The 23,042-nt window shown below is 36.7% G+C and overlaps 1 protein-coding gene and 1 long non-coding RNA gene across 2 annotated transcripts in view; both read left to right on the top strand.

Annotated features, from left to right (window-relative positions):
- The window catches only part of LOC133532175 (uncharacterized), a 30,958-nt gene that overhangs the window by 5,617 nt on the left and 2,299 nt on the right, over nt 1-23,042 (top strand). The window contains exons 2-7 of the mRNA XM_061870727.1: nt 8,711-8,840; nt 11,577-11,687; nt 14,938-15,073; nt 15,320-15,405; nt 16,663-16,872; nt 18,051-18,255. Coding sequence (XP_061726711.1) covers nt 8,711-8,840; nt 11,577-11,687; nt 14,938-15,073; nt 15,320-15,405; nt 16,663-16,872; nt 18,051-18,255 — 878 coding nt within the window. The remainder of the gene's footprint in view (nt 1-8,710; nt 8,841-11,576; nt 11,688-14,937; nt 15,074-15,319; nt 15,406-16,662; nt 16,873-18,050; nt 18,256-23,042) is intronic.
- LOC133532177 (uncharacterized) lies at nt 21,721-22,600 on the top strand. Its single transcript, XR_009801658.1, has 3 exons — nt 21,721-21,981; nt 22,094-22,226; nt 22,323-22,600. It is a non-coding gene; the product is annotated as an uncharacterized LOC133532177 (long non-coding RNA).

The following is a 23,042-nucleotide window of genomic DNA, read 5'->3' on the forward strand; positions in this document are numbered from 1 at the left end:
ATAAAACGGTATACAATTTTATTTCCGGCAGACGACACAAAAAGCGACATCTGGGATGGCTCAAGAGTAACACTGGTGTGAGCGGCTCAGGGGTATCGAGAGGCGTGCACCGCTTTCAACCCAGTGGCTGTAACAGCCACTGTGCCAACTCGCGTCTTGCACTTCCACCCTTGGAACTTATAGCTCTAACGACTCCACCCTGGCCGGCCGGCCAAGGCAACCCAGAAGCAGATAATCCTGTCCCACCCACCCTCCTTCGAATGACAGAACTCCCTAGGAACACTCGGGTACGTGAGATCGTTACTCCCTAACTGCATGCCACAAGCTGCCCGAAGTTGACTGATTGCACTGGTAAAATCAGCGGGCTATAGATTATTAGTTTGCAGTTCCTAAAAGCCATTGCTGAAAGGATGTGTAGCTGTCATATACAAAAACAATGGGTAGACAGTCTCAAAGGGTATGTCTTATGATAAATAGTTTCATGCCGCAGTAAAATAATGTGATTTGTAGTATTTAGTTTTAAAATATATTTTTATAATGTATACACATTATAAAAATATATTTTAGTAAAAGCATACGCTAATCTTAAGGTATTTATCTATGGGCCGCTAGTTGCCTGAAATAAATTATGATAGATAGACGGATAGATGGGGTGTTCTAAGAGAAAGTCGCTTTGAAAATGCTTTTGTCTTGTATGGCAGCTTCCTCAATCAACTGCGTAAAGCTCGAGAAAATACTGCCAAAAGGCTAGGCTAGATAATAAGTTTTTATAAAAGAAACATGTCTTTATGGGACCCATAACATTGAAGCAATACAAAAGTTAGAAATGAGAGTCAAATCTGACAATCGTTATCTACGCACGAAACGCCCCTTATTAAATGATACTTGATCGTGACGTCATGATTAAGTTTAATGCGTTTTATTTGCATTGCATTTATAAAAAGAGGAGCTTTCGAGTTTCGAGGATTATGTTTTTAAAATACGTGTATATTACGTAGGTTTGTTTGTATTGATTTTTTGATTCTAGAAATAATAGTTGTATAACCTTAATATGTATGTAGGTAAGTACTAAGTACATAAAAGGTACCGAAATAGGTCAGAAGAGCAGTAAATTCAATATTACTATACAGTATATCCAAAAAGAGCGCTATGATAAGTAAAAGTTCCTTTTTAGGGTTCAGTACCCAAAGGGTAAAACGGGAGCCTATTACTAAGACTCCGCTGTCAGTACGTCTATCCGTCTGTCACCAGGCTGTATCTCGTAAACCGTGATAGTTAGTTGATATTTTCACAGATGATGTATTACTGTTGCCGCAATAACAACAAATACTAAAAACTACGGTACCCTAGATGGGCGAGTCCGGCTCGCATTTGTCTGGTATTATTTAAATATAGGAGGCAAATGAGGAAAGCCCATGAACAGACGTCGTACCTATCATAGGATAAGTAAATACATATGTACAAAGAAACAGCGGTATGTTAAGTAGATTTTTTTTATATAGTAGGCAAACGAGCAGAGCCCATGAACAGAGGTCATACTCTTATCATAGAATTGGTAGATATGTACAAAGAAACAGCGCTATGTTAAGTAGAATCGATTTTTTTTTAAGTAGGAGCTAAACGAGCAGAACTCATGAACAGAGTTCGTATCATAAGATTTGTAGATATGTACATAGAAATGGCGCTATGTTAAGTAGAAGTATTTTTTTAAATATAGGAGGCAAATGAGCAGAGCCCATGAACAGAGGTTGTATCATAGGATAAGTAGATATGTACAAAGAAATGGCACTATGTTAAGTAGATTTTTTTTTTAATATATGAGGCAAACGAGCAGTGCCCACGAACAGAGCTCGTATCAGAAGATTTATAGAGATGTACAAAGGAATGGCGTTATGTTAAGTAGAAGTATTTTTTTTAAATATAGGAGGCAAACGAGCAGAACCCATGAACAGAGCTCATATCATAAGATTTGTAGAGATGTACAAAGGAATGGCGTTATGTTAAGTAGAAGTATTTTTTTAAATACAGGAGGCAAACGAGCAGAGCCCATGAACAGAGGTCGTATCTTAAGATTTGTAGATATGTACATAGAAATGGCGCTATGTTAAGTAGAAGTATTTTTTTAAATATAGGAGGCAAATGAGCAGAGCCCATGAACAGAGGTTGTATCATAGGATAAGTAGATATGTACAAAGAAATTGCACTATTTTAAGTAGAATTTATTTTTTTTAATATAGGAGGCAAACGAGCAGAGCCCACGAACAGAGCTCGTATCAGAAGATTTATAGAGATGTACAAAGGAATGGCGTTATGTTAAGTAGAAGTATTTTTTTTAATATAGGAGGCAAACGAGCAGAACCCATGAACAGAGCTCATATCATAAGATTTGTAGAGATGTACAAAGGAATGGCGCTATGTTAAGTAGAAGTATTTTTTTAAATACAGGAGGCAAACGAGCAGAGCCCATGAACAGAGGTCGTATCATAAGATTTGTAGATATGTACATAGAAATGGCGCTATGTTAAGTAGAAGTATTTTTTTTAATATAGGAGGCAAATGAGCAGAGCCCATGAACAGAGGTTGTATCATAGGATAAGTAGATATATTATGTACAAAGAAATGGCACTATGTTAAGTAGAATTTATTTTTTTTAATATAGGAGGCAAACGAACAGAGCCCACAAACAGAGCTCGTATCAGAAGATTTATAGAGATGTACAAAAGAATGGCGTTATGTTAAGTAGAAGTATTTTTTTTAATATAGGAGGCAAACGAGCAGAACCCATGAACAGAGCTCATATCATAAGATTTGTAGAGATGTACAAAGGAATGGCGTTATGTTAAGTAGAAGTATTTTTTTAAATACAGGAGGCAAACGAGCAGAGCCCATGAACAGAGGTCGTATCATAAGATTTGTAGATATGTACATAGAAATGGCGCTATGTTAAGTAGAAGTATTTTTTTAAATATAGGAGGCAAATGAGCAGAGCCCATGAACAGAGGTTGTATCATAGGATAAGTAGATATGTACAAAGAAATGGCACTATGTTAAGTAGAATTTTTTTTTAATATAGGGGGCAAACGAGCAGAGCCCATGAACAGAGCTCGTATCAGAAGATTTGTAGAGATGTACAAAGGAATGGCGTTATGTTAAGTAGAAGTATTTTTTTAAATACAGGAGGCAAACGAGCAGAGCCCATGAACAGAGGTCGTATCATAAGATTTGTAGATATGTACATAGAAATGGCGCTATGTTAAGTAGAAGTATTTTTTTAAATATAGGAGGCAAATGAGCAGAGCCCATGAACAGAGGTTGTATCATAGGATAAGTAGATATGTACAAGAAATGGCACTATGTTAAGTAGATTTTTTTTTTAATATAGGGGGCAAACGAGCAGAGCCCACGAACAGAGCTCGTATCAGAAGATTTAAAGAGATGTACAAAGGAATGGCGTTATGTTAAGTAGAAGTATTTTTTTTAATATAGGAGGCAAACGAGCAGAACCCATGAACAGAGCTCATATCATAAGATTTGTAGAGATGTACAAAGGAATGGCGTTATGTTAAGTAGAAGTATTTTTTTAAATACAGGAGGCAAACGAGAAGAGCCCATGAACAGAGGTCGTATCTTAAGATTTGTAGATATGTGCATAGAAATGGCGCTATGTTAAGTAGAAGTATTTTTTAAAATATAGGAGGCATAAGATCAGAGCCCAGGAACAGAGCTCGTATCAGAAGATTTATAGAGATGTACAAAGGAATGGCGTTATGTTAAGTAGAAGTATTTTTTTTAAATATAGGAGGCAAACGAGCAGAACCCATGCACAGAGCTCATATCATAAGATTTGTAGAGATGTACAAAGGAATGTATGACCTCGTAATTTATTCACCTCGTAAATTATTTGCAGGTGACTAAATAAACACCCTGTATATATTTGTTGTTGTATCAACAAATCAAGCATTTACATTAAAAATGTGAGTGACATTTAATTAAGTGGAACTGCTGATGAAGACCAGACGGAACACCTCAACTACGCGTATTTCACGTTTGGCGATATCTTCTTCGTTGAGATTGTTCTGCAAGTTTTTTAAGCTTCATTTTAGTCAAGATCTATTTCTGATAATGGATCCCAGGAATAATGGATGAAACTCTTCAAATATTTTACATATAGTATATTTTTATATTTGCATTTAAACAGTGCTATTTGGTGAAACGTGTTCATGAAGATTAGAATATAACTTCTCCTTGACAAGTATTTTACGAGTTAGGGCTTAGGTATATTATATGGGCTTACCTATGGGCTATTGTTTTTCATTCAATAGTTTACATATGTGAAAGAGAAAGTATAACAATATGCTTGTTAGACTAAAATAGCTTTAGTTTTGTTAATTTCAAAAACTTAGTAGGTGATAATTATAACATAGGTATAGAATCTTCAAAAATAAAACAGTAGATACAAAGCAGGTGTTATTGGCCCGTCTTTATATATAGAAAATCGATGGCATGATTCCTAGGAACAGATCTTCGTATGTGTTAAAGTTTCAAACTTTCCCATACTGAACGATGTAAATAGGCCACCATGTATACCCTACGGAACATTTTATTTCGTTGGATGAATTTAGGGTGTAGGGGAGAAACTACCCAATTATGAGCTACTTACTGAAAACTATCATTAATAGACAATTGTAAGGATATTTAACATTGCCAAAATAAGGTTAAAGGTGCCCTCTAGTAGTACTTAGTCGATATTGTGATACAATGAATGGTATTATAAACATTTTTCTTTTTTCATATACTATGGACATTCCTCGATGGCACCAAGCTGCAACTGGAAAGCGATGATCACACGGCAAATAAAATCGTGAAGACTGTAGCAGCCACGTCTAAGGAGGATGAATGTATCCACATTCAATATTTTTTATTTATTTTTTGTTTGATATGTAAAAATGCACGTTAATAAGGTGGCAAACTATTATTAACAGAGACCGGAATTATTGTGGCATTCTTGAACTGTCATAGAGAGTTCTCATTTATCGACTTCGGGTACACATATATCGATACAACGTAGAACACAAAATATTAAAAAGTTATAAAGTTAATGGATATTTGACTGTAAAAGAAGTAACTGCTTTTTTGCATTTCTTTTTACTTATTAAAAAATAGCTCTATAGTTAGGGAGTACAAGTCCAGTAAGGGTTGCTAGATAGCATCTCTCCAGCAACTCTTACTGAGTTTCAACATAATTACTTATATTTTCAAGAAATGAGAGGGGTAAAAAATTATAACTAACCATATTATTCTCAAAATGTTGGATTGTTTTAAGCATGACATCAGTGGAATACATTTTGAGCGCTGGGATTCGATGGTTAACAGTCATAGTCGGTCTTTCGCATGTATTGCCGTTATTCTTTAAAAACGGATGGGAAAGTTACTTACATTTTATTCACAAGAAATGCAAAGTAATTTAATCATTCAAATTTTGAAATATTTTATCACCTAGGAATGTAAAATTAACGACGACGACGACTTGTGATGATTTTGAAGTTTAAATAATTTTTACAGTACATATGGGGCTACTTTATAGCACTAGTGCGAGAAGTAGCATATTACGTTACTGTGTCGAACATTTAAAGGGCCATATGTACTGTAAAACGTTGTACGATACATGTGCGAATAGGTAATTCGCAACTCGTGTCGATTTAAAACACTCCCTTCGGTCGTGTTTTAATTTATCGCCACTCGTTTCGAATTTCCTATTTTTCGCACTTGTATCGTAATGTACTATTGGCGTTGGTGTGGTAATTATACATTAATTCATAACGAGTTCAATTATTCACAACCAGTGGCAGTAAATTAAAACACGATCGAAAGGAGTGTTTTAAATCGAAACGAGTTGCCAATTATCTATTCGCACATATACAACGTTTTACAGTACATATGGCACTTTAAATTTTCGACATAGGCGCGTAAAGTGCTAATTAACGTCCTAGTGCGGTAAAGTAGTACCATATGTACTATAAAAAATGTTGTGTTTCAGTCGTTAGAAAAAATTGTTTAACCCTCGTGTCTTCAAACCCCCGAAACGCTCAAGATTTCCACTTCTCTAAAATACATAACTGTTTTAGCCAAAAATATTAACTGTTGAACTATATTGAAGGCCCGGTTCACATTGAGTGGCTGCACCACTATGCACATACAAAGTTTATTCTAACTGTAACTTTTTTGACCACATTATTTTCAATATTTCTCGATTTTTAACGAGGTAAAATTTTTTTGATGTCATGTACCAAATAATACAAAAAAGGTACTAAAACTGGGAGTAAGCGTCAGGATGTCAGGACCATGATAGCTATTTATATCGTTATAAATAGCTATCATGGCCCTGACATCCTGACACTTACGATACTACAATACAGTAAGGGCTATAACCTCGAACCACTTCATTAGTTCATCTATTCGCCTCTCTATCACTGCGCGATCTTTCTTTGTGCGAAAGAGAGGCACATAGGCTTCCCCTTCCCCCTGACGAAATTATGCGTTCCACGTCTTAATCATTAATTTAAGAACAATAAAACATACGAAGAGTATTATTGTATTATTTCAGTAGTTACAGTAATAATAGGCATAAAATAGGGAATATTACGCAAAACTCTGCGTAGAGGGCGTTACTAACGCACCGCGAAATGGAAAATCTAAATTGTGGTTTCTGCCTCCATCATTCTTGCATATTCGATAGACAGAGAGGCAGATAGGTAACGAAATTTCGTTTCGCGTTAGACCATCTGTAACCAAAACGCCTTGATGCATCAATGCTATAGTGAAAACTTGTCAAAAAACTGTTTAAGGCATAGTATGCATAAGTTACTCTCAGGTTTATAATACATGCTAGTGCTGCTCTCTACAGCCTGAAAAAATGTATGGCCTATCTATTTCAGGAGAATGCATCGTACGCGAGCAGTTAGCAATAATATCGCCAACGACAGATTGCAAATGAAATATAGGCACCTTTATGAGTAATTCAATAACTGCACTGAAATATGATGTTCGTACTCTCTGCAGGCAGATTTACAGAAGATCAGTTGGACTTTAAATTAAGTAAAAGAAATAGTTTCCCGTAATCTACAAATTTATTAACGAGATATTTCATTATATATAACTTCGTACGAAATGAAAAGTAATACGTGGGAATATGAGAAAAAATTAGTATATTTATATTAATTTATAACCTACATGGTCATTAATGAATAATTTTTACAAGCAGTAACATTACTAGATATCTCATTTAATATAATCCGACTAAATTACATTTCCGCAACACCTCCGTATTTCACAAAATAAATCAAGACATTATGCAACTTATATAATTTTGACGTATATATCCGAGTCGCCCGTGTTGCGACCGTTGCGACTTTCATGTAGTAACACCTAACATGGAAAAGTAAATAATAAAGACTGAATCTTCACGGATACCGCGTTGTTCGGGAAATATATATTATATAGGTCAAATAAATACTTAACTAAGTCGCTTGTAATAAACCTTGCGTAGATAGATAGATAGATAGATGTATAAATAGAATACTCTTTATTGGAACACCTCAGTAAAAAGATACAAAAGAAAATAAAAAACAAACAATTGATTAAATGTAGAGGCAGACAACAGGCGGCTACGTAACGACTTATATATACTTATAGTACGTTATTCTTTTGTTATATAATTTATTTCATTGTCAATAATATGATAATCCGACAATATGTACGAAACGGCAGTATTTAGTTCTTAAAGCTCTGCTTCTTCTGAACATTTTTTTATTCCACTTCATTTACTATTAAAATTGTTAACAAATTCTTAGGCAACTTGTCTGGCGCTATCAACTATCTCAAGTAAAATGTGGAGCCAGCGTGACTAAAATAAATATAAGTACTATTTTTTTATTGCTTTCCACAAAACCGGCAATATGTAGAATTGTGTAGCTTTATTTACAGAAATTTGGTTTCATATAGAGATTGGCAGTCATTGTTAATTAACTTCTCTCTGCGCCGAGTAAAATATAACCCGACCAAGTAATGTATTGGCTATACCATCCATATTTAACAAACAAATTTATGACGTTTTGTAACCTTCTTATTTTGGCAAATATATACCGACACATCCGAGCATGCACATTGCGAAGGGTGGTATTCTGGTTTTTCATCTTGGTCCAATGTGTATTTGCGTCTGACATTTTGCTTAATGAGAGAGTGAGACGCAATGCACATTGGACAAAGATCTTAGACTAGTGGAATATCACCCGAAAGGAAGAATTGAGTCACCGGGTGGCCCGGAGGCTCCGGGAAGTCCGATTTTTGCTCATAGCATGACCGGCTAGTCTCCGGTCCGAGCCCGCACCGGGCCACTACAGAGCTCCGGTGATGACGTAATGCTTTCCATAGAAAACGAAGCGCCGGAAGCTCCGGCCCGGCCCTGCCCCTGTGTAGCGTGAGTCAACCTTCAAGCGAGACATGCACGCCTTCAACATCCCTGTTCATAAATGGGAGGAGCTTGAACCTTACCTTGAGCTTGCTCATTTTTGAGAATAATAGCGCCCTCTTGACAAATGATCATAAATTTCTGATCGGGGTTTAGACGATTTTAAGATCCTGTCAGAAGAAGCAGTCGCGTACCTGGGAGGACGTCACTTTCCTAAGGCATCACTTTCGATGTATGTTACAGACGTACGGTTTCGAGGTAGGTTGCACAGCCGCCGCGGAACACTGCCGCATCAACAACGCGACACATTCTGGCATCTGGCTGTTGTCGCCGACGACCTGCAACTGCTGCGATTATTGCCTGCCTTTTATAGGTAACAATCTCTCTTATTTAAGGTGCATTTACAATAATTACAGTATACATAATGGATATATACAGTGGTGTTACTATAGCTAGCTTAAATCTAAAATAGGCCCTTGAGGCATTGTACCACAGATGCTGGCGGCGTTACCTCGTTGTATTGCAATGCTGAGATGTTGTGCGAGGAAGCCGCCAGCTCTTCGGTCACCAGTTACGTCAACCAGACGCTCGCGATTTCTGCAAAAAACCTGTACGCGCTGGGACCACGTGCATTGGGGTAGCTTCGAAAACGGGGTCATTTTGAAATTGGCTAATGCATCTATATGAGATTATAAGAGACCCTTTCTTTCTGTAGCAACAGTATAAATAAATAAATATAATAAATATTTTGGGGACAATCTTACACAGATCGACCTAATCCCAAACTAAGCAAAGCTTGTCCTATGGGTCCTAGTCGACGATATACTTATACATAGAAAACACCCATGACTCAGGAGCAAATATCTGTGTTCATCACACACAAAAGTGCCCTTACCGGGATTCGAACCCGGGACCATCGGCTTCATAGGCAGGGTCACTATTACCCACTAGGCCAGACCGGTCGTCAAACAGTAAACAAGATACCTTAGTAAGCATGTCAGAAGCGAAAGTTTTGCTAAAGTATGAAGTGCTTCTGTCGAATCAGGCAAAGGCACAGGATAGAGAAATAAGGAAATTGCTCCACCGACATGATAGGTGGCTTAAATAAGTGACAATCGCTGATAGAAAACGTTAATGAGAAAGTGAAATTGATTGAGAATGACCACTTGACTTTTCGTTGCATCTATTGCCGGCTCCACATGTTTCGTCTTTGCTACAAATACCAAGCACATCATGCCAAATCCAGCACAAACGCGGTATCCCCAGGTTTGGCGAACATACCAGTTTGTCGAACACCCCTTTGATTTGTGCAAAAGACCGACTCCGATGCCAATCACTAGCATACAGAAAACAAAATAGACAAAAAACTGATCCACACGTTCGTGTTTGTTGTTTGATGGTTGCTGCTAGCCGTTGTTTGCCACGCATGAGGAGCCGGCATATGGGAATGATCACTTGATGATCACTTGACTGTTGAATCTGCACTTGTTTCTTTTCAAACGGCGTTTGTCAATCTTGCCTTGGCCCCGTGGTCATTTTTCCTTACAAACGTTCTCAACAATTTTTTCACTGGAATGTTACTGGTAATATTGAACTCATATAAAAAAATATTCACCTAGGGCCAAAGAACAGCCACAGGTGCAGGTACCTGTGTCTGTGCGAATTTTTTTTGATGTTCTTGTTTTTATAAGAACTAGGTTACTTTAAAAAGCGCTAAAAATAACCAAATAAATGCGCCGTAAACAGATGCCTTATACAAAAATCAGCAAAAATCAAAACGGTCAGACACCGATAATTCTTTTTCATTCTGTTCCCAAAATATCGTTACGTTTGGTTAAGATTTTGAGGAGGAAAATGTCGAGAATGAAACTTCGTTTTCTGAGGTTTTTACGTACGATACTTCGCCTGAGCTGCAGTTGTCCTTATAGCACAAATTTTAGGAGCCGCTCCCGTTAGCGCAACGCAGATATCTACCTAAAATTCTCGAATCTGCGAAGGGGCTTAGCTGGTATTTCATCTTAAATACCATGATTATTAAAGGACATTATTACACAAATTGACTAAGTCCCACAGTAAGCTCAATAAGGCTTGTGGGTACTTAGATAATAACATACTTATATAATATATAAATACTTAAATAACGTGCTCAACACACAAATAAATTACCAGGATTGAACCCGGGACAATCGGCTTCATAGGCAGGGTCACTAACAACTAGGCCAGATTTACCACGAAGGAATGTAATTATCAGAAAAGCTTTTTCAATGATTGAATTATAAGGCTACGCTCACATAGAATGGAAAGGAAAATGCACCAACACATTGCCGCTTTAGACCGAGTAGGTGAAAGGGATAAATTATTGTGAAAGGGAAAAACGTACTTCGAGGATTTGAGATCTGGAAATATCTCTTAGATTCCGACTGCAAAGCAGGCGTTACGTGTAAATACATTACATATACATTTGTTCGTTCGTACACCAATTACTTGCGATTCCGACCATTTTGAGAAAAAATAACGCCAGACTTGTAAGACATATGGAACATAGTAAATACCTATACCTACATGATTAAGTATCAAATATCAAACATTTATTCAGCAAATAGGCCACAGGGGCACCTTTACATGTCCATTTTTACAAACAATAAAAATTACAAAAAAAAACAATTACAAATATGGAATCGATGAAATAATAAATACTTTATTAGAGATGTATACTGTCTCTAAATTACACAAAAAAATTATGATAAAAAAATTAAACCAACAAATACTAAAATTCTTTAGAGATGTATAAGTCTCTAAGTGTCAGTGATAAGATATTAAATTATCCTTAGAGATGTAGAGGGTCTCCAAGGCTTGAATTCTTATATAAATAATTAAAAGATAAAAAAATTAATCAGACAAGAACCTAATGAAGTGTCTCACGTTAATGCCACTCAAAAGTAAAGTTACATACTTATAACATAACATAGTAGCCCGTGTAAGCTTAAACAGACCGGTCTCCACAAACAGCACCCGTTCTTGAGTATGACGTGTATCTCAGCCATCGCCTCCCTCAACCTTCATTCGGGAAAGTGAATAAGATGAGAGAAAGAATATTTAATGATTTCAGTGGAAGGCGATCACTGCACTTTGGGCGGGCCGGGTACAGGAACCACGGTTGGTAGATGTGGCGATGGGCTCACCTGCGTTGCAGAGGAGAACGGCAATTTTTGTAGAAGAAGTGAGTAATAATTTTAACTGTCGTTATAGTTCATTGTGCAACGAGGGGGGTAAGTAAATTTTTTGAAATGAGGGAATTAAAGTCCCGTGCTTGCAATATTCGTACCTACCCCTCCGGAGTTACACACAATGTTTTACTTCACACTTGCGAAGAAAAAACTAAATTTGAAGCGAAATAATTATGGAAGGTAGAGTTAAGGAATAGAATCTCCATGTACCAGAAATGTCTGATAAAAAACCATTAAAAGGTGGCGCTACAATATCTAGAATACTTGAAAAAGAAATCGAATCATAAACAGCGCACTTCACTCCGTCAATATATAACGCCTAGTTTCTTAGCTACTCTAGTGCTACTCTGGAGAGATTTGGAACTATTATTTATAGCTGACAGCTGGACACTTTTGCAATAGTTGTGCCTATGGAGATTGTAAATACCTTGCCTCTACCTTCCATAGGGAGCGTGCATGAACTGTAGGAGGCAGCACAGGACCCGTCAGATTTTTGGCGCGAGGCGTAAATGTGATGTTTATATTGTTCCAATGTAGCCCACGAGATGGCAGAACCTACCATGCACAACAAAACACGTGACGTGTAAATTTACATGTTTATTGTTCCGATTCAGGCCACAAGATGGCAGACCCTGCAACGCGCACGGTTCCTATAGAAATAATTCTTAAATACGGTGACCTTTCGGATATTCGTCCACCAAATTGTTATTTCTTAACAGATTAGGCATCGAAGGCGCAGACGTATTCCGCCTATTCGGCATTCAGCCATTGAATGTTGATTGAAAATCGTGCAAAAATATTTTAAAATATTTTAATCAATTTAAATATTTTTAAACATAAACAACAATAATAATTATAAAAGTCAGTATTTCAGGCGACGACCGGTCTGGCCTAGTGGGTAGTGACCCTGCCTATGAAGCTGATGGTCCCGGGTTCAAATCCTGGTAAGGGCATTTATTCGTGTGATGAGCATGGATATTTGTTCCTGAGTCATGGGTGTTTTCTATGTATTTAAGTATTTATAAATATTTATATATTATATATATCGTTGTCTAAGTACCCTCAACACAAGCCTTATTGAGCTTACTGTGGGACTTAGTCAATTTGTGTAATAATGTCCTATAATATTTATTTAATATTTATTATTTTAAAAGTAAAACGCATTTTACGCTACTTGGTTTGTATGAATTAGTGATATAATTTTTCACAATCCATAACTCCCGTGGGAACAAGATAGGCCTTTGTCCTTCAGTACACCTGCATGTTATCGAAAGGTTTAACGACTTTAGGAACGCAAATATCTCTTATCAAATACTTTCTGGCGTCTTGAACGTCTTCAACACACTAGCCAAAACAGGAACAGGAGAAGACTGCTTTTTGTATCAGTGTCATGGATTCATGGAACATTTGAATTGAATATCAGTAATATCACTGAGTTCGGTCTCATGAATGCCCCGCTAACACACACTTGTAGTAACCATTATCTGTACCCCTAGTGTCAATTTATTCGATGGCGTAACGTGACGTACGCGTTTCCGTTAAGTCTCATTTTGTATGGGATTTCGAGTTTCCAAAACGTTCCGTTCGGCGCGCTGTTTCTAAATCCCATACAAAATGAGACTTAACGCAAACGCGTAAGTACGTCACGTTACGAAATCGAATAAATTTACACTAGGGGCTCTGGTTGTTTCTTACTTCGTTGTTTTATATACTTACCGAAATAAGGGTCACTTGCGCATTCTAGGGTTAGCGAACTTACTCGGTTTTAACAGTTTATAGAGGGTTAAACTGTACTGTATAAACGGTTATAACTCCAAGTAACTTGGCTAACCCTGAAACGCGCAATTGGCCCTAACATTAACATGGGGAGGTTCAACGTTCCAAATGTGGCTGACGCTTAATTAAAAAAAATTAAGTACGGTAGTTAGATACGGTATTAGGTAGTTACTATTATTTATTCTGTGAGAAAAGTGACGTGACGTTCGAGTTCGTCCAGATTTCAATTATTTCATTTTTTTTTGCATTTCTTCCTAACCAGAATCTAATCGAGCATCGTGGAAACTTGAACTCAGTAACTTTGCTATTTTTTACGCTTTAAAACAGCGGTTTCTAATCTGGGGGTAATTACCCCCGTGGGGGTAAAACTGGTATTTCACGGGGGTAATAAGCTTAATTAAATATAACAAAGATTAGACCTATAAGAAAGACTATTGATGATTATTGGAAGGAGGGGTAAAAATCAGAATCCCTAGTTAGTCTTAGGGGTGACAGAACTGAAAAGGTCAGGAACCACTGCTTTAAAGGGTTAATCATACGACATCTTTTTCTTCCTCGCGTTGTCCCGGCATTTTGCCACGGCTCATGCTCTATTAGGCACTAGTTTTTACGAAAGCGATTGCCATCTGACCTTCCAACCCAGAGGGTAAACTAGATTTAGTACCTTTAATGTTTAATCTGTTAAGTTCAAATAACTCAGAAAATCATGTCTTAAAAATGATTTTTCTTAGGAAGTTTTCTTTGAATTAGCGCCTAGCCTTTTTTAACGCTAAGGTACAATTATTTTTATTACGCCAGGATTTAGTACCTTTAATGTTTAATCTGTTAAGTTCTAATAGCTCAGAAAATCATGTCTTAAAAATGATTTTTCTTAGGAAGATTTCTTTGAATTGGCGCCTAGCCTTTTTTAAGACATGATTTACTGAGTTATTTGAACTTAACAGATTAAACATTAAAGGTACTAAATCCTGGCGTAATAAAAATAATTGTACCTTAGCGTTTTTTCTTAAAAATGAAATCGATAATTTGAAAAATTATAACGCCTGCAAAATTGTAATAGCAAGCAAAATATAAAATGAGTAAAACTTGGAAACCAAAAATAAAATGACTCGTATTATAATTGAATATGAAGGTACAAAAAAGGTACAAAAATTTGGCTTTTATAGAATTTATCAATAACCACGGGAACATAGCGTAATAAAGTACACCCGCCATTCTGACTGTCAGGATGGCGGGTGACCTGTTTTTTGGTGATAACTTAAAAACTTTAACTACCGTGAGGTACAATTTTTTTTAAAGGAGGTACTAAATAGTACAAATTAGGTACAAAAATATGGTATGGTTTTCATTTAATTTTATTTAGGTAGACCCGCCATTCTGACTCTCACTAAACTAGGCATTGTTAGGATTAGTCCGGTTTCCTCACCAGAGCGGTTAATCATACGACATATTTCATTTTTATTCCAGTGGAATCCGATTGTCACTCGGCCCAGGACGATTATGACGCACGCCATGAATCTGGACAGATCGGCTCCTTGGAGCAACGACCAGGATGCAATGGCAAGGGACGATATCAGCATTATCACTGTGTGCCCACGCAGACGTAAGTGTTCAGAGCAAGCCTTCACTACGCTAGGGATTTTATGTAAGCAGCAGTAAAATCCGGCAGATCATGAAATTCCTAGTCCCACCCACCTTCGGGTGACAGAACTCCTCAGGATCACTCGGGTACGTGAGGTCGCTACTCCCCAACAGCTCGCCATAAGCTGCCCTGCATTACAAAATTATATTAAGTTATTTTAGGTCTCTAATGAAAAGTTTTCTAAGTATCTATATTTATATATTCCAGGTGTTTCTGTCAATCCGACGAAGGAGAGCGGCTATTTGGAGAGGTCGTTCATCAGGGAGCTGTGACTGAACGGAATATGCACTGTGGTTGGTATGCCTTATGTTCTCAAACCACATCCGGCACATCACATCCCGTGTGTGTCTTTTCGGTCCAGGGGCTATCGACAAATTATATATTGTAGCATTTGTAGCCTTGGTAACACAAAAATAAAAAATTAAGTCCCAGTCTCTAACCGACTGGTAAAATTTGGAAAATATGCAAGCGAAATTCCTATCTTTATCTTATCTTATTTAATAAATAATGCCTAAAAAACAATATTACCATATACCTACAAAAAGTAATGGAATTTATTTATCAACACATTTCAAGTAAACCAAATAACATAAATATTGTATCAAAACTTATAAACTAAACTAAATTATAACCATCGAAATTAATAATAAATAGAAAAAAAAACCAAAATCTTATCTTGTTCCACCACATAGTTACGTCCTTTAGATTAACCTATCAAACCCATTAAACTATTATTACTACGTATAGAACCGAGAACCAGGTATTTTGCGCCATGAGTTGTTGTTTTAACAATAAATCATAGAAGCGGAGCGTGAATCTCGTGACCTAATTCGTAGGCAAGCGTTCGTACGATGTTTTGGTCCCGAGGTACAGGTTGTGATTCTGATTACAACAATTTCATTGTTTGGTATGGCTTCTCTATAGTATTATATATCAAACTTATGATGGCCCAATATAAGGGCATAATATTTATATTCGTAATGCGGTGATTGGCCTAGGCGGAGATGGCGGGACGTTCGACACCTTCCTAGACAACTGGCCCGAAGAAGCGCTAGATCGGGAGACGTGGAGATCAAGGGGAGTGGCCTCTGAGCAGCATAATGGGACACTAAAACAGGCTAGGAAAAAAAATGCGGCGATACATTCTACTAAATGGGCAAGGCAATTTGCCTTAAAGGGAATCTAATAGAATGCCATTTACAATCACCTTTGATCGGCCTTCCCACAGGCACCTATGAAGTAATAATATTATCATACACGCAGATCATACCACAGGCCTTCCCCGAAGTGACTACCTATTGACAGTGTTGTCTTTTTGACGAGCAGACGGATCACTTGATGGTAAGCGATTACCGCCGCCCATGGACACCTGCAACACCTGCGTTGCCGGCATTTAAGATGGGAGTACGCTCTTTTCTTGAAGGTTTGAAGGTCGTATCGGTCGATTTACACATGTAAAATTATTATGTAGTAAGTAGTTGCTTTTAAATCGAGAACAGAATTACGAAGGTTAAAGCAAGAAAATAACATGAATTTTTGTTACTCTTCAGGCTGCTCCCGTCTTCACGACAAAATTAAGAAATCCATCTCTCCCGGGGTCAAATTGCCCGTGGTCGGGCTCCGCTGCACTTCGGATGGCAACTTCAACCCTGTGCAATGTCTAAATAACGAGTGTTATTGCGTGGATGAGATCACAGGAGCTATAGAGGGAGATGAGAAGATCGATTTGGAGACGGAGCCGATTTCGGAATTGTCTTGCTGTGAGTAGGACGCCATACTTAAGTTCTTTTGATATGTTAGGATTTTCTGTCCTTTGTCAGAATAGGGAATATTACGCAAAACTGCGTAGGGGGCGCCTCTAGCACATACTGAGGGCCTACCGCGAAACACGAACACCGGATAATGAAATTTCGATTTTCGCGTTTAGCGGTAGACTCTCTGTAGACAAACTAAATATCATAGTGGATACTTCTCAAAAAACTGTTTAAGACATTGAATTTGGACAACCCCAAATTGCCGAAAAGGATAGTGCCATACATAGAAAGGGACAGCATGATTCGTCCCTGAATCGCTGTCAAACTTCGGTTTTGTAGGAAGTGTCATTTCTGTACGGTAGTACTGTTATTTATTCTGTGGCAGTGCCCAAATTTAGGTCATAAGGACTTCTGGCGAAGTAGATTAGAGTCAGACCAAGATAAGTTATCAGCGATTTTGATAGCCCAGCCTGTGCAAGTGTTAACGTCATAATTTTTTTGATCACACTAGCACTCTCTGGGCTTTCTAAATCGCTGCCAACTTATCTTGGTCTGAGTCTGACTCTTCTTGGGAAGTCTATTATGAGGTGGGTCATATAATGTCCATTAATGAGTGTGTTATTTGATTACTTTCTTTTTAACCCCCGACGCAAAAAGTGTTTCAGGGTTAGTGCACAAATCACGCGAGATTTTTTCGGCTACTATTTGTTCGAAATATTTGATAATGATGACATTTTTCAAAAGTCAGAAGCTTATTAGTGTCATAAAGAAAAAAGATAATAAAAAAGGTTGAAGAAGGTTCCATACTATTCTTTGAGGATATTATACCTTAGGAGCTACTAACACATACAGGCTGCTCCAAGTCCAAAGTCAAAAATGGTAATTTGTTAATTTCTTCGAAACCGCTACACCGGCTGTTATGATACTTTGTACAATAGTTCTAAATACCCTAATGCATATGTACATTTCGGCTTTGTCTATGTAATGGCTAGGGTCACACTGTAGATAATGTACTAGTGCCCAATTGCCCATATATCATTACATCAGCGCCTATCGCGAACACCGTAGTTCGCAAATGGAATAGAATAGAATAGACTTCGGTGTTCACGGTAGGCCCTCTGTTCTGAATTCTGAACGATAAAGTAGAAAGTATTTTTTTGTATATAGTTTCCATCTGTTTCCAGATGACGAATCTCTCGACCTCTTCCCATCCAACACTGGAACTGCCCCCTACAACTACACCTCCCCCTGTCTTGAGGACATGAAAGAGAGAATAGCGTTCTTGGAGGAGAGCGAGCAGGACGGATTCAACGTGGACTTCTTCAGTAGTGTACCCGAATGCTTGCCGGATGCGACGTATGGAAGGATTGTGAGGACGTGGAACGGGACGTAAGTTAAGGGTGTCACACACGGCGAAAATACTGTAATATTTTATGTTAAAGGCCAGTCCACATGGGCTAAGATGGTCGGCTTTTTATCATTTGTCACCATGCCTATCACGTTCTAACAAGTATGTACAGATGTAGTGAACAATCCTTTCCCATCGTATTTTCTCGAAAACGTTCGTGTTTGTCCTGCTACTTCGGTCAACCTCAGTACTTTTTGTACTGGGACTGAAATAGCATAACAAGTTCGTGCGTTTCCGAGAAAATACGATGAGAAAGGATTATTCACTACATCTGTAAGCGCGAAAGTGAAGGGCATAGTGACAAGTGATACAAAAGGAACCATGCTGCCACTGCAGGGCTATAACCACAGTTTATATAATAGTTTTTACGAATCCAGGGTTATCACCGCGAAAATCAAAGTTCGTAAATATCGAGCAACTATCTCTGTGAAATTAACACCAACTAAAATATGTTTTCCGCAATAATTGAGTTATTAACCGACTTCAAAAAAGGAGGAGGTTCTCAATTCGTCGGAATATTTTTTTTTTATTTTTTTTTATGTATGTTCACCGATTACTCAAAGACGCCTGGACCGATTTGCAAAATTCTTTTTTTGTTTGATAGGGTATACTTCCCAGGTGGTCCCATAATATAGTCATTAGGTCAGGATCTGATGATGGTATCCTTGAGAAACTAGTGGTATTCTTAAAATTTTATAGGCAATTTTAACGTTTTTCATAGACTTCGTAAAGCTATTTAGGTATTTGCGCCTGGTAGTCATCATCTCGTTGCAGAGCTGATGATGGAAGATACAATTCCTTAACGGTAAAGAGATAGGGGGTAGATAGCTTCCGTTGTTGCAACAATACGTTTACTTTAATGATGATGAATACACGGGAAACCTTGTCAATACTAGCAAACCGCTTTCTTGGCCTAATGAATAGGTACCTGTCTACCTTTAGTCAGTAATGAGATATCTCAACCGTTGCATTTCTGCTAATGCCCGTTCATCGTGGGGTTTAGTTAACAGTTTAGTGGGTTCTAAATCAGATAGAGCTATTCCTTCCAGTTTTTACTCTGCTACATATACTTGTCCCTTAGCAAAATTCTTTTTTCCTAAATCTATAACAGCTTTATCGAGGGTTATACCCTGTAGTTTATGTACTATTACAGCCCAGCATAAAATAATAGGTAACATTCAACTTCTTCAACTTCAACATTTATTCAGCAATTAGGCCACAAGGGCACTTTTACACGTCAACATGGAATTTACATACAAACAAAAACAAGCACATCAACAATAAGGGTTACCCTCATGTGGCAGAACAATATTGGTCAGAAACACACTTGGCATAACATGTTTCGCAGAGACACTTTCGGTCGAATGGTAATTTTGCATAAAGGTATAGTTGGAATTATTAATACCACGCATACGACACATTTTGCAGAACATTGTTTCGTAGAACATTACTTTGGTCGACTTTGGTTTAGCATCAAAATTCAAAATTCAAATATTTATTCTTCAAGTAGGCCTCAAGGGCTCTTTTACAAGTCAATACAACATTTATAATAACATCATATAGTGACATGAAAAATACATAACAACATTTATAAATACAACAGCCAATACCTGGGTAAACATTACATTATAATAGTCTTAAAATAAATAATTAATACAATACAATAGATATGTATAGTCTCTATGGTTAAAAACACATTAAATCTGGAGATGTAAAAGGTCCCCAATGTTAGAGTACTAATACTAATAAAATTTGGAGGTGTAAAGTCTCTACAAGTGTCAAAATAAATAAATAATCATTTTAGATACCATAATAATCCTATAGCGTACTATTACATTGCATAATTATTTTCTGCTAAGTAGGCATAATAGGATTGTTAGGTATCTTGCGTCCCCAACACAACCGACTCGCTATCAAAAAGGAAATACAGTCCCAGAGTCACCGTTAGGTACGACGACGAGCGTAGCGAGGAGGAGTGTTAGGTATATTGCGTCCCCAACACACCCGACTCGCTATCAAAAAAGAAATGCAGCCCCAGACTCACCGTTAGGTGCGACGACGAGCGAAGCGAGGAGGAGTGTTAGGTATCTTGCGTTCCCAACACACCCGACTCGCTATCAAAAAATAAATACAGTCCCAGAGTCACCGTTAGGTACGACGACGAGCGAAGCGAGGAGGAGTATTAGGTATCTTGCGTTCCCAACACACCTGACTCGCTATCAAAAAGAAATAGGAAGAAATAAAATAGTAATAACATGTAGCTGTGAGACACAACATTTTGTGCTTGTATGTCAGATAAAAGACGCAATAGCTACACAAAATTACTAGCTTAAATTAACTTAAATGTACTATGAGATGTAAAGGTCTCTAAGTGTCAGAATTATTAAAAATATAGGTATACACAATCAAATTAAACACAAAATAAAAGTAAAAATTTAGAGATGTATAAGGTCTCCAAGTGTCTAAAATTAAAACTAAGTTAAACAATATAAGTCAGGAATATCTGAAACGGTCATTTTGTTCCAGTTTGCCTGAGCAGGAATTTTTCGTTTTTAATATGATTTGAACAACGAGTACAGGTCACGATATTACCTAAAGCGATTAAAACAGCAGGAAGTAAATTGTCTAGATTTGTAGTTACTAGTCTCGTACGCTGCTGAGGATATATCATTTTATTGCAAATGGTGCACACCACATCATGATGGCTATATATATACATATATATATATTTACATCACTAAAAAGCAAAAAATAAATAATTTTTAATTAAAAAAAAAACCGCCTTCAAAAAATATCCAATAAAGAAAATAGTAACTATATACACAGTAAGATAAAACACTAAAAAGTTAGAAATAATAAAGTTTTTTCTGTATTATAAATCCAAAGTTCTTTAAAGAACCCCTTTACAAAATATATTATTTACTTACAAATCAATAATAATAAACAATATTTGGAGTCGGTGCCAGCAACGATATAAAAATAACTAGTGATACAACTTAAATGTCGTTTTCAATTCAATAACTTAGAAATTAGTAGATAATGTAGATATGTTTACAAAATCTTAATCCCATTATATCGTTGCTGGCACCGACTCCAAATATTGTTTATTATTATTGATTTGTAAGTAAATAATATATTTTGTAAAGGGGTTCTTTAACGAACTTTGGATTTATAATACAGAAAAAACTTTATTATTTCTAACTTTTTAGTGTTTTATTTTACTGTGTATATAGTTACTATTTTCTTTATTGGATATTTTTTGAAGGCGGTTTTTTTTTTAATTAAAAATTATTTATTTTAATATACTAAAGTCAAGTCAACACATACACAGTTGCCCACCACCAAAATGGCAACGGCTTGAGTATTCAGTCAGATTTCAGTTTTACACTGATAACAGACAACGCGGGGGCTCGAGCTAAACTTATTATCTAGAAGCGACCTGCCACCTATAGTTGGTCAAGCAAATCTTGTCAGTAGAAAAACGCGGCAAATTTGAAAAATCGCGGGCTAGCAACACTGTGTTCGAATAATTCCAAAATCGCGTGTAATCTGTGTTTTATCTGTAGAATGTGGATCGTCCATCTTGTTTGTTTACATTCCGAATCGGTGCTAATTCAAGAGAAATTTCTGCTCCCAGCATTAAAATAAATATCAATATATTAAATAATATTGTGCATGACCATAAGCAAAGTCAAGATGCCTACAATGTAAGTAAAATCATGCTCGTTGATCTTAACCATTAGAAAATTTTGAGGTTATGATAATTACTTCAAGATCCCGGAGAATTTTTAAGATAATGTGCAGTTTTTTCTGTTTCAGGGTTAAAAGGCTTACATAAAGATAAAACGTATGCCTAAATATATCCAATAAGACCACGAATTGTGCCCTCGAAACCGCAACTGATTCGATTGTTCCCAATATCAACAGACGAAGTCCTCAAATATTTTCAAAGGTAACTTTTTTAAACAATCTTAAGACGTTTAAGAACCTTGATTATACCTACTTTCTTTCGCAACATCAACCTAATACTTCCATATGTTTGTTGCAGGATTAAAACTCGCCCAATATAAGGCGTTCGTAAAAGTTTCTCTTCATACAAAACTTACCTACGGCGGTTTACGTACATACGTGTACAACGCAAACAAGACGAAAAATAAACTTGTTAATTAAAAAAACTAAAAAAATTGGGACAATAGTTTAGATTATTATTGTAAAAGTTGTCCGTTTGTTAATCATCACGAAAATATATTATTTAGGCTGATTTGTTTCATGCACTCAGCTATTGCACATGTATACCTATGGAAAATCCTAGTTTATACTTTCTGAAGTCGGTATGTACCTATTTAAAAGAAGTTTTAAGTCGCTTTACCTGTTTGTTCAATAAATTAAAATAATTTATTCAGTGTGCATAATTTTAGAAAAATATTTTAACATTTAAATCATACCTTCTTTTATCCAGAAACAATATAACTCCATATTACTCACATGAGTGGAAGTTGTTAAGTTTCCATTGTCAAGGTATCTTTTATTAATATTTTGAGTACCTGAAATTGTGTCAGTTCCTGACAAGTCTTGAATAGACTAATGTGAAAGTTAATAAAATTTCTTAACAGCATTCTTCTGATATCTAAATGACTTTTTTAAATATCTACATATAAAATATGATCTAGCCAATACATGTAAATATCTAACATTTTTAGCCTGTATAAAAACAGTAGTGTGAGCAAAACCTTACCAAGCTAGCATGTAAGAGTGGTCTCAGAGATAT

Source organism: Cydia pomonella, chromosome 26 (assembly GCF_033807575.1).
Source record: "Cydia pomonella isolate Wapato2018A chromosome 26, ilCydPomo1, whole genome shotgun sequence".
NCBI lineage: Eukaryota > Metazoa > Arthropoda > Insecta > Lepidoptera > Tortricidae > Cydia > Cydia pomonella.